This window comes from Odocoileus virginianus, chromosome 17 (genome assembly GCF_023699985.2).
Source record: "Odocoileus virginianus isolate 20LAN1187 ecotype Illinois chromosome 17, Ovbor_1.2, whole genome shotgun sequence".
Lineage (NCBI taxonomy): Eukaryota > Metazoa > Chordata > Mammalia > Artiodactyla > Cervidae > Odocoileus > Odocoileus virginianus.
In genome coordinates this window covers 34,311,485-34,323,744 of record NC_069690.1, presented here as the reverse complement: position 1 = coordinate 34,323,744, position 12,260 = coordinate 34,311,485, and the positions used below count along the sequence as shown (strand labels likewise).

At 40.9% G+C, this 12,260-nt stretch overlaps 1 protein-coding gene across 1 annotated transcript; it reads right to left on the bottom strand.

Moving 5' to 3' along the window:
• Positions 1-5,998: 5,998 nt before the first annotated feature.
• Positions 5,999-11,894, bottom strand: ANKRD40CL (ANKRD40 C-terminal like). The gene is made up of 4 exons (XM_070478892.1): positions 11,858-11,894; positions 7,894-7,974; positions 6,970-7,145; positions 5,999-6,169 (listed from the first exon to the last, which is right to left on the bottom strand). Exons 1-4 carry the CDS (start codon positions 11,892-11,894, stop codon positions 6,026-6,028), a joined length of 438 nt encoding a protein of 145 aa, XP_070334993.1. The 3' UTR covers positions 5,999-6,025.
• Between the last annotated feature and the right edge of the window lie 366 nt (positions 11,895-12,260).

The window sequence follows — 12,260 nt, the reverse complement described above, 5'->3', positions numbered from 1 at the left end:
CTCACTTTATACCACTGTAGTTGTTCTAATAGGCTTAATAATAGGCTACAGAATTTACTAAAATACCCTCCACCAAGCTTTGGAAAATAATGATGCTTCAGAGGCTTTGTATGAAACAATGCTGTGGGGACAGCACTCCTGGCTTACCTAGATGGAGATAGACAGATTATGTCTGAATTTGTGAGGATTAATGTAAGATGGGAAAACAGTCTAACAAAAAGTCACCTCCCAAGCACTGCTTTGTGTAGTTTGACATGATATGGTTGTAGGATAAAGATCATAAAGTGAAAGTTTACCAGTTTCTGTTACTGAGTATTAAGAAAAACAGAAAACAGAAGTTTATTTAAGTATTAAGATACTTAGTCTTTAAGATGTTAAATTGGGTATTAAAATGCCAAGCTTGTTCTCTTCTGCCTCATATAGAATCATTAGCTAATTTATTTTACTGAAGTACAGTAAATGAGTTTATGAAATCTTCATCTGTATGGATCACTAATGAAGTTAATGTAAAGGTTGAGGGGGAGGCCTGGTCGCTTGAGGGGTCTATGACTAAAAGTCTGGCCTTGGTTGTGGAGATCTAGAAATTGGGTCACATCCAACATCCCAAATTAATTAGGCTCAAGGAAATTATTCTTACTAACCAAATTCAGAAGAATCCCATGTAGTGGTCATGCGCCTATTTACATTGAGAAATACACATTTCTCTGGTGCAGACCAAAAAGTCGTCAGTTGCTTCATGTGTATTTCTCTTTGAAAAGCCTTTAGGGGGAGTTGATTTGTACTAACTAGAAGGTAAGACTGCAAGCAGCAATCAGTTTTTAAAACTTTTTTTATTTTGGAAAATTTAATGCAAAAGTAGGACAGTGTAGGTAACTTTGATTAACGTTCATCTCCAGTAAGATTCAGTGACCATTCTTACTCTGTGTGTCCCCTGTCCCTGTTATTTTCAGGCAAGTCTCAGACATACTTAATTTACAAATGTTTCTGCATATATCACTAAAAGACTTAAAATTTATTAATTTAAATAAATTGGGTAAACTTGAGTTCATACTGGTCTGGTGGGAGCCTGGTAATTGAGCCTGGTAATTGCTGTTCTGGCATCCTCCTTTTTGCAGGGTAGTGACACTCATCTTCACCCTTTTTGTTAAGACATCTTTTCTTCAAACGGATGATAATACAATAACTTTTCAAGTTGGATTAAAACATCTTTCTTTCCTTCTTAAGCTAATTATGTCATCCAGCCTAGAGACACCTTCTTTCCTTATATAACATTACTTACCTGCAGGTGATCTGTCTGGTTTCTTCAATACAGTGGCACAGCCATATTTCTAAGGTGTGAGAACACTTTGACCACATGTGGGTTGAGTTCAGTCACTTGATTAAAAATTTTTAGAGATGTTAAAACTGAACAGTTTAGGGTGGAAGTGTTCTTAACTGTGTCTGTTCTGTGCTTTCAAAAATGTGTTGTAGATGAGCTGTGTGAGTATTTTTTAAATGTGCATAAAATGAAAAATACTTGAACTTGTGTATATTTTCTGTGGGGTGGGACTTCCTGCAGGGCTGGTTTTCAGGTTTGAGTTTGGACTGATTTTTAGTTTATGAAAAAATCCCCAGGTGACTGCTTTTTAAGAATTTTGTATGACAGTTGTTACACTTGTGTATGGTTTGGAAAAACAACAGAAATGTTTTGTGATATGTCTCTTCTGCTCCTCCTCTTCCTTTCCAGGAGCTACTAGTGTTAAGAATTATTTTTCCAAGTGGTTTTTGTGGGGAGGTGGGTGGTGGGTGATGTAATCATTTATATGTATGAATCTTTTAAAATATATCACAGTACAGCATATTTTCTGAATCTTGCTGTTTTCACTCAGTGTATTTAGAAACATTTGAGACATAGGAGATAGCAATTTTAAGTTTAAAAATGTAGTTTCAAAAGTCCATTTCAGTAAAAGAAGTAAATGTATTTTTCATGGTTGTATTAGATTTTTTAATTTCCTAATTTAAAAATGCAGTTTGAGAGTTTCATAGTTGATCTGTTTCTTCCCCTTGGCCATCCCAAATAGATCAGTTGTCATCAGCTTTTAAAAATGTTTAGGAACAACAGCTTCAGAAAACAGTTGGGCACAACTGTGTGGTAACTTCAGGCTGTTCCATCCCGAGATACATACCCTAGAGAAACATTTATGCATGTGTGCCAGAGGATGGATGTAAAAATGTCATAGCAGCATCATTTGTAATAGGAAGAAAGGAGGAAGCAAAGCAAACTGGAAAGACTTGAAATGTCCAGCAGACCAGGGGACACATATTGTGGTATTTTCCTATAGTGGGATTCCAAGAAGTCAGACTGAACTACCGCTACACATGTGAACATGGAGAGTCTCTGGTCAGAAAAGCAAGTTGCAGAAGAATAATCCAATTCCTTTTCTGTGAAAGTCAAAACCAGTCCGTAAATATATGGTAAATGGAAAGCAAGGAAATGATTTAACACGATTCAGTGTATTGGAGGGAGATCATGAAGGGCAAGATGGATCCTTCAGAAGAACTGGTGGTGATTGTTGAAGCTGGGTGGGTGGTTTCTTTTTTAAACTGTATGTGTATGTGCTTTTGTATGTATATTTCTTAATAAAATTTAAATTTTAAAAAATGGGAAAAGGTCTTGATGTAGGTAGTAAGTAGTAAAATAGATACATAAACAGTGTATTTCATGGAATTAAAGTGATAGCAGGTTTAAAGGGTATTGTTTCTCGAGTTCTGGACTTAGGGTCTTAATTGTAGTCTTTAAAAGCTAGAAAAAGGGCCTCCGTGTATGTTTTCTTTGTGATACATTATTTTTATCTTGAAGTAAGTTTCATTTGGGTGTCTGCCAGGAAACTGGTTCTGCTTCTGTATAAGCAGCTTCCAAGAAAGCTTTTTCTCTCAGATTTATACCAGTCTAGGAAGGAAAACTGCCATTCTACTGACCCATGGTTAACACATCCTTCCCTTTGTTCAAGTTACATTGTCACCTCAGAGGGGCTACTCTTGGCCCTTGTTTTACTGTTTAGAAGGACTTACATGAAGTGTTTAAATAATGTTTGCTCTGTAAAGGGGAAGTGGTTGAAACTTGAAAGGCACCTTGTTCAGTTCAGTCACTCAGTCGAGTCCGACTCTTTGTGACCCCATGAACTGCAGCACACCAGGCCTCCCTGTCCATCACCAACTCCCGGAGTCCACCCAAACCCATGGCCATTGTGTCAGTGATGCCATCCAACCATCTCATCCTCTGTCGTCCCCTTCTCCTGCCCTCAATCTTTCCCAGCATCAGGGTCTTTTCAAATGAATCAGCTCTCCGCGTCAGGTGGCCAAAGTATTGGAGCTTCAGCTTCAACATCAGTCCCTCCAATGAACACCCAGGACTAATCTCCTTTAGGATGGGCTGGTTGGATGTCCTTACAGTCCAAGGGACTCTCAAGAGACCTCAACAATAACACACTTAAAAAGCATCAATTCTTCTGCACTCAGCTTTCTCTATAGTCCAACTCTTATATCCATAACATGACTACTGGAAAAACCATGGCCTTGACTAGAGTACATAAAATTCATGTAGTTAAAAGGCCTTGTATCAGTTACCAGTGGCCCTTGTACACTTCCAGTTATATACCCCAAATCACTTCGTTATATGAACCATAAGCATTCTAGACTGTTTCTAAATATGTTTTGGAAATCTTTTTAGGATAGCATTCTGGTAACTTGATTTGTTTCAATGACTTGAAAAATGACATAATCCTACAGTGGAATTGTATGTCACCCAGAAATTAAGTTTTTACAATCTGTGCATGAAATACATAATAATAATAATTCTTGGGACTTCCCTCCCAGTTTGGTGGTTAAGACTCTGTGCTTCCACTGCAGGGATGAGTTTGATCCCTGGTGGTGAGGGAGCTACGATCCCTGTCCCGGGTAGTGTGGTGAAAAATTTTTTTTTCATTAAAATTACTTGACACTTGAGATATTTAATCTTCAGCCTTAAAACTGTCGCTTCTAGAAAATACATTTGATGCAGGTTGTATTAACTTGAAATGGGTATGCATATTTAATTTTATCAACCTTGTGGTAATTGCTGTCCTTACTGATTTTTTGTACTTCACTAGGTGACACCTGTGCAGGTTCTATTGTAAGCTTTCCAATAGTACTGTTTTCAAATAAATTTATTCTACCATGTTCACTTAAAAGCAACCTAAAATCTTACTTTTCCACAAGCAGTGATTTGGGGCCATTAACCAATCTTCAGTCCATGCCTAAATTTATCTTCTTTGAGACAAATTGAAAATAACAGGGACAAAGCACTTGGGGATTGACCCCTTGTCATTCCCTGTCACACCCCTGGCAATGGAACACCAAGCTCTGGGTGGCATTGGCTTTCATTAGGGGGCATGCTATCTTACAAGTGTGACTTGAATGCCAGACTTATATTTGGTGCTGAGGTTCTCCTAACCAAAACCCCATGGGTACTAAGTAAACTGCAGATTTAGGTTTCATACTCATTTCATGAATAAAATGGTACACATTTCACTTGCACTATTCAGAACATTTTCCTTTTTTTTTGGCAGTGGGTGAGATAAGTGTTGATGCAATGCCTTAGTGTCCCTTCACCCTTCATCAGAAGTGAGCTGTTGAGGATTTGGAGATGAGAGAGGGATGGCTTATTTCATTGTGCTTGCCCAGGAGGTCTCTGGTACTTTTTCCTTGATTCCATAAGGGTTAGAGATGACTTCACATTGGTGTGTAAAAAAGTGTGTATTAATGAAAGTTGGTAAATGGAGTCAGGCAGGAGTGCACTTTCAATGCTGTATGCTGTGCCTTGGCTTTTCTGTAAGTTGTTAGGTTGAAAAGTGTTTACTCAAGTTGTGTAAGTCCTGCCATTTAAAGGTTGTTGCTATGAGCTGTGTATGATGCCAAGATTCTTGACCTCCGGGCCAGTGGCAAGGCTTGATCGCTCAGAGCTTTTGTGTAATAAAGTTTTATTAAGTATAAAAGAAAACTTCTGATGCAGAGATCAGAAAGGGGCAGAAAGAGTGCCCTCTTGCTAGGTTTTAGCAAGAAGTTACATAAGCTGCTACTTAGAGAAAAGAATATCTCAAAACTCAAGAGAGTGGCACAAGACCCCTCACCCATAACATGCATTTTGAGATAGCATTGGCACAAGGTGAGTCATCCCGTGCCATAGACAACTGACGTGAATCTTGAAGAGAGGCAGGTTTCTAAACAAATGCATAGTTTTATTAACATAACTTAAGAGAACATTTCTATGAGTAAAACATACTAGTTTGTTGAGCCATTATTGGTTCTGAGTCTTAGGTGGAACCGACTTGAAGAAAGTCTAAAGTAAATACATAGTTCATTAACATAGCTTAAGCATTTCCATAAGAAAAACACATTGGTTAGCTCAAGGTTTGAGAAAAGTTCAGGTGGAACCAGGTGTCATGACAACATAGAATTTTTAAAGAAACCTTTTAATTTTGTATAGAGAAGGAAAAAATTACATCTGACACTTGTTTCCTCCTGTTGCTTAAGAGAAAAAAAAGTCTGATGCTTGGGGACACCTAGTCTTCCTGCCTGTTACCCTCTCACCATTTTGTAGATTTAAAAGTTGTAAAAAGGAAATGATGGTAAGAGATGGTTTTAGAAGCTAGGATCTTTAAACCAGAGTGTCAAGTGGGTCCTGACTTTCCCAGTTCCAATTAACTCACCCTGCCCTTAATGGAGTTGTGAACAGAGCCTGGCCATTTGTCTTGAGTCTCAGGAGTGCATACCTGTGCCTAATCAGGATTGGGGTGCAACTTTACAAACTAAACTTGCGTTGATAGGTATCGTACTTAAATTTTTAAAAATACTTAATATTTGTCAAAGTACTTTGAACGTACTCTACTCCCAAGCCTCGAGAAGTTGCAAAAGAAGGAAATAAGTACATACATGAAGTTAGCAAACTGTTAGATGCATCCAGACCATTATTTACAAAATATTGATTCCAGTTTTTCATTTCTGCAATTTAATACGTCATTTTTGCAGCATTGCTGTTGTAGCAGGGCTTCTCTAACAGAGATGGTGTATATTCTGTCAGTTCAGAGCTTCCATCTTTCATTAAAATGAGTTCTACTTCCTGAAAGTCCTGTAGTCTTTGAATGTCTTTGTCCTTAATATGAAAAAGAAGTTACATAACGGTTCATAAATACATGTAAAGTTATGATGAAAAGGTTTAATAAGATTGCCCCAGCATTGTTCTCTTTCCATTCATGGTAAACTAAGCAGTTAAGAATTGTTTTCCTTTTCTGTTTTTGTTTTTGTGTTTCAGACCTTGTTGCTGATTTCCAAAGGGAATAAAGTCTCAATTTTAAAAAGACTTTAGTCCGGGGCATTAAAAATATATATATATATCTGAAAGTATGATCATCCCACCACTTTTAGTTTACAAAGAATATACTGGTATTGGTGCCACGGCACCAATAAGAATTGCTAAAAGGCATTTTGAAAGTTGCTTTTTAAAAAATGCCCAAAGAGATAAGAATTTTCCTCAAGTTAAAAAATGAGATTTGTTTTTGAATCATAAAAATACAAATGCCCCCAGTTTTGTTTCCTGAGATTGCAAAGGCTTGACTTGGCTAAGCAGTTAAGAGTGGCTTTGTATTTTCTGTCCCCAGGACTAGTCAGCTTTGTGGAGATTGGAGGCTGGCCATACATACTGAGCTAGGGTTTTAAATTTGGTTGTTACTTGTAATTCAGACAATTTAAAAGAGTGAGTAAATTAAAGGTATGCAAATCTGTAAAAGCACCAGATTGAAAATAACCCAGCTACCATGTTTGGCTGTCCTGCAGTTAAAATGTCCAATGTCTTGGATTTGTTTTCATATTAGTAATACAAAAGCTAGTGATCGGCTTCAGTGAACATAATTTTACCCACCTAGAGCCCAGTCTCTATTTAGATAAACACCCTACCTTTCTGAGCAATGTGTTTGGTAGCTTTCTGATCTTCTCTACTTGCTCTGGGTTAATCCCCAGTTCACAGCAGCTTACTTTCAGTAGATTTTGGTAACTCAGCTCTTGTCTATCCAGTTCAACTTCAATGAAGTCATTTTCTTTGTGGCTCTGAATTCTGATTTTAAGTACCAGCTCTGGATCACCCACAAATATATTTTTGTAAAAGAAACAAAATACCCGTTTTAGACATCAATTATACAAAGAGCTGAATAATAATAAAATAATAAAAGGCATATATAAACTTTTAATTATCTGAAACTTTGATAGGAATGCTGGGCAAACTCAGGTGTATACCCCATTATACTCATCAAAAGGCAGTGTGAAGCCAGGGTCTAAAAAACTCAGTGTGTGACATGCAGTACCCTTGGCAATACATCTGTGTTGGGTGTGCCTTGTTGAGTGTGCTTTGTTGGCTGTTTGAAAAGTTTCAAGAAAATGTGAGCCCTGGGGCTCTATATTCTTAAGGGTGCAGATCATCCTGTTGATTCCTGTTGGATTCCCTGGGACCTCCAAGGTGAGAGGCGGATAAACAAGATAATTCTACCATCTTTGGAGACATCTTTGCGTTTCCCTAGTGGCTCAGCTGGTAAAGAATGTGCCTGCAAAGTGAGAGACCTGGGTTTGACCCCTGGGTTGGGAAGACCCTCTGTCACTCCCGTATTCTGGCCTGGAGAATTACATGGTCTGTATAGTCCTTGGGGTTGCAAAGAGTTGGACATGACTGAACGACTTTCACTTTTCACTTGGAGACAGTGGCATTGGTTTTAAGTCTTAAAACTTAATTGTCATAAGAAGGAGCAGTCTTGACTAAAGGTGGAGGAAGTTGATGAAGCCAAATGATGAAGTTGGCTTTGCAACATGACCTAGGGGTTGAATCCTCACCTAGGTAGGTGTCATCAGGTTTGGCAAGATCACCTGGGTCAGTTGGCAACTGTTGATTTGAGCTTCCTTGTTTATATTCGCCTGAGAAAGAATTGAAGGAGACGTGAGAAACAGAAGCAGCTCAGCATTTAGCTCTGCTAACTCTGCCAATTAGACAAGGGACAATAGAGCCCCATTGCCACTTTCTGCTCTGCAGCTCCTCACAGGAAAAAACTCAAAAGGGGCAGTTATTATACTCAGACTTGAATAGGAATTTTCCTTCACTGCTTAAATCATGAAAAGGAACTGAGATAGTATTTTTAAATGGTATGTAACCTGAAGAAGAAATATTTATAATCTGTGTGCTTAACTTGTTTCTACTTAAATATATTTGGCATTGAGAGTTTTGTGTCTCCAGATCTTTAGCAGAGTTGTACAGTTAAGAGAGTCCCTTAAATAAGGAGAAGTTTCTCAACTTGAGGGAAGGAAAAGGAGGGAACATTAGAGCATCCAGGTGCCAGGCCTTTTACATAGAATATCTTCCCAAGGCTACTCTGTGCTGTGCTAATCCCTGGGGAAATGATTCAAACAACAATTAAAAACCCAAAGTGACCTTTGTGCTGGTGTTTACAACAGGAGAGAGAGATTAATCAGGTGACCTCAGGTAAATGTGATATTACAGTTGGAGGCCTGGTGAGATCAAGATACAGAGTAGTGTGAAAAGCCTGGAAAGGGGTCAAGAAAGACCTCCCTGAAGGCTGAGTGACCTGACATCTGAAGGTTGAGTAAGCTTAACTAGATCCAGAGGGTGGAGAGAGAAGAGCTTTTCAGGGCCTGGTAACAGCAGAAGGCCCAGTGCAGCGAGGCAGTGGTTCTTTAGAAAGAAAAGCAATTCAGCATGGCTGAGTGTTTCAGGATTGTAGGGTTATCTACCAACCTCTGCCACCCAATCTGTGGTTGCTAGTCACGTGAATTGGGATATGCTCTAAGCATAAAATACGCACTGGATTTCAAAGACAGGAAAAAATGTAAAGTTCTTTTTAATTTTTAATATTGATTTTATGTTGAAATCATAGTTTTAATTTATTGGGTGAAGTAAATGTATTATAATTAATTTCACCTGCCTTTTTTTTCCCCTCAAGAATGGCCCAGGGACCAGCAACATCAATGAAACCTGTGAGATGACAGAAAATCAGAATTTGGGGCCCTATCCCAGGTTTACTAAATCAGAATCTGAATTGTAGCAACATACCCAGATGACTGACATGTATATTAATGTTTAAGGAGCACTGTTTTATATTAAATTGAGCTTCTGCTTTTGTAGGTGTTTGTAGCTGTGTATGTATGGGCTTCCCAGGTGGCTCAGTGATAAAGACTTCATCTGCTAATGCAAGAGATGAAGGAGATGCACTTTGAATCCCCGGGTAGGAAAGATCCCCTGAAAGAGGAAATAGCAACCCATTCCAGTGTTCTTGCCTGGAGAATTCCTTGGAGAGAGGAGACTGGTGGTCCATGGGGTCGCAGAGAGTGAGCATGCATGCATGCATAAGTGTATGTGTGTGAGGGGCAACAAGGAAGGAAAGGAAGGGAAGAGGGTCAGGGCCCGAGGTGGGGGTGGGCAGGAGAGGCAGGGATAGAAAAAAATGACTCAGTGATTGATTCCAGGCTGGAGCTAATGTGTTGGTCCTTCAATGGACTGGAACCTGGTGGTCCGGAGTCGACGATAAGAAGTAAGAGAGAAAGAGGCTGATAGCGCTTGTTGGTCCTTTAAGAGACCGGAACCTGGTGGTCCGGAGAGTAAGAGAGAGACAGAGGCTGGTATCCCCTGGTTTACACGGAAAGCCAATAGTCCTGTTCTTAGGGCTCGAGCTGCTGCACGTAGGCACCGGGCGCCCTCTCGAGTGGGTGAAGGCACAGTGCGCCTTCTTGAGAGGGGCTTAGAAGCCCAGGCAAGAAAGTGAGCTCAGCGGGCCTCCACACTCCAAGGAATTAGCCAGAAATAGAGAGAGAGAGAGAAAGAAAGGAATAGAATGAAAGAAAGAAAGACACGGGGACCAAAGCTCTGATGGAGCAAAGGTGTCACCTGCCTTTTCAATCTGGCTGCAAGAAAAAGTTTAATTACCTATGTGGCTTGTGTGCTAAGTCGCTTTAGTCTTGTCTGACTCTGTGCAATCCTATGGACTGTAGCCCGCCAGGCTCCTCTGTCCTTGGTATTCTCTAGGCAAGAATACTGGAGTGGGTTGCCGTGCCCTCCTCCAGGGGATCTTCCCAACACAGGGATTGAACCTGTGTCTCTTAGGTCTAACCTGCTTTGGTAGGTGGGTTCTTTACCACTAGTGCCTTATGTAATATTTTAATTGGACAGTGCTGGTGTGAGTGAAGGGTCTTTATTCTAGAACAGCGTCAGGCCATTTGACAGTGTTCAGGAGAAGACTGTCATAATCAGACTTGCATTTTGGAAAAAAGAATCAACAGAAACCTCATTGGCTTCACAATAATCCCATGGGGTATAGGTATTATTCCCATTTTAAGACAAGAAAATTGGGGCTGAAGGATAAAGTAACTTGGAGTTTGCTCCAGGAAATGGCAGGACCTGGATATGACCTAGTTAAGAGGAAAGTGAAAAGAAATTGTTAGTCATTCAGTCATGTCCAATTCTTTGTGATCCCATAGACTGTGGCCCTTTGTGATTCAAAAGGCCTGGCACCTGGCATCTGTCCATAATTCTCCAGGCAAGAATACTGGAGTGGGTAGCCGTTTCCTTCTTTCTTCAGGGTATCTTCCTGACCCACGGATTGAACCTGGGTCTCCTGCAATGCAGGCAGATTCTTTATTGTCCGAGCTACCAGGGAAAATGTGGCCCAGGGCAAAATGGCTACCCAAAGAATTGCAGCCTCCCCACCCAAATGCTGTTACCTGGATAGGGGTGGCTTGGGGCCCCTGCCTCTTCCCTGCCTGGTGGGCCTCAGAGCATGCCCTGCCTTGACCACCTTTTGCTTGAGTCGCTGCCGGTGACAAAGGCGACAGAGGAGTGAGGGGCTTTGGTGGAGGTTGGAGTGTGGTGGGCTGAGAGAGGGGAGTCACACATTCGAGCCACAGCTCCCGGTCTCTCAGCAGGTGCTCCATTGTCCCATCTGATTTGGCTTACAAAACAAACTCAAAATTATAAGAAATTTCAAACCAACAACCACAGAGCACTTAATCCCCAGCGTGAGGTCTGTCTGCATGTAGCACTCTGCACAACTGCTCTGATCTCAGGCCCATTGAAGTCAGTTCTGCTTGGGGCTTAAACTGTACTTTTTCCACACTGCTAAATGCTTCTCCCAAAGATAAGATAGTCTTACCCAGTGAAGCTCTCTTGCAGGACAGAAATAATGTCCCTGTGCCCTTCCACTCTAGTCGTGGAGGGAGCTCCGTGCTGGCCTGGGAGACTGAGTGACCCAGACACCTGAACTGGAACAATGCCCTTCTCACCCTTTCACTGCTCACTGCACACAGCATGAGATGTCCCCCACCTTGCCCTACCACATGCAAAAGCATTTCATTTTTGTGATGGACCTGTGGATGGACAGGGTTTCTTAGAGATCAGAAAGCATGCTCTTTGAAGTCTGGAAGATTTGAATCTGAATTTTTCCTATGCTATTTAGTAGCAGTGACACCATAGAGAAGTCACTTAACCCTTCTGAGCCTGTTTCCTGATCTGGAAAATGGGATTAATAATTTCTACCTCACAAGATTATAAGAAGGAATGAGAAAATGCACAGAAAATACAACCACTCCTAGCGTGTACTGAGCACCATTATTTGCTGGCTGCTATTATTAATTATAGCCATTGATACTTGCCTCCCTCTGAAAGGACCCATGGCCTACTTGCTCTGCTCTTGACTACACCACTGGCAGAGTGGAGAAGGGCACCCCACCCCTCCTCAGGCCCCTCCCCTATCCTCCTTGACAACCATGTTGGAAACAGGGTTTAAAGACTCACCTGAGGGCTTCTTCACATCCAGTTGGGGTTCAGCCATGAGTAAGTTCTATGGTCTGTCAGATCAGCAGCCCCTCCAGCATTTATTCTGAGATTCCAATCAAATAAAAGGCATGTTTTAAAGCTTCAGTGCATCTGTCTGCTTTGAAACTATGTGTTCTTGTCACTGGCCAGTGAGATAGGGCAGGGTTGGCCTGTTTTACAGATAGGCAAACTAAGGCTGCGATGCATCGTATGACTTGCACAGGATGCTGCAACTGAAGGGACTGAAATTCAGTGCTCTCTCCTCTCAGCCTGTGTCCATGGGGAAGCAGTGCAGGCTAATAATGCCACCTAAAGGCCCCTGAGAGGGGAGGTCTTTGGGGGCACAGCCCTCCTTGGGAAAGGTTAGTAGCTACTACCTCAA

Excerpts from the sequence above, each read along its gene's own strand:
- ANKRD40CL (XM_070478892.1), bottom strand. The coding sequence starts at position 11,894 with ATGGCTGAACCCCAACTGGATGTGAAGAAGCCCTCAG. Across the intron at positions 7,975-11,857 it reads GGATGTGAAGAAGCCCTCAG|GCGAATATAAACAAGGAAGC; the intron begins GTGAGTCTTTAA and ends ATTCTTTCTCAG. Across the intron at positions 6,170-6,969 it reads CAAACACATTGCTCAGAAAG|GACAAAGACATTCAAAGACT; the intron begins GTAGGGTGTTTA and ends TTTCATATTAAG.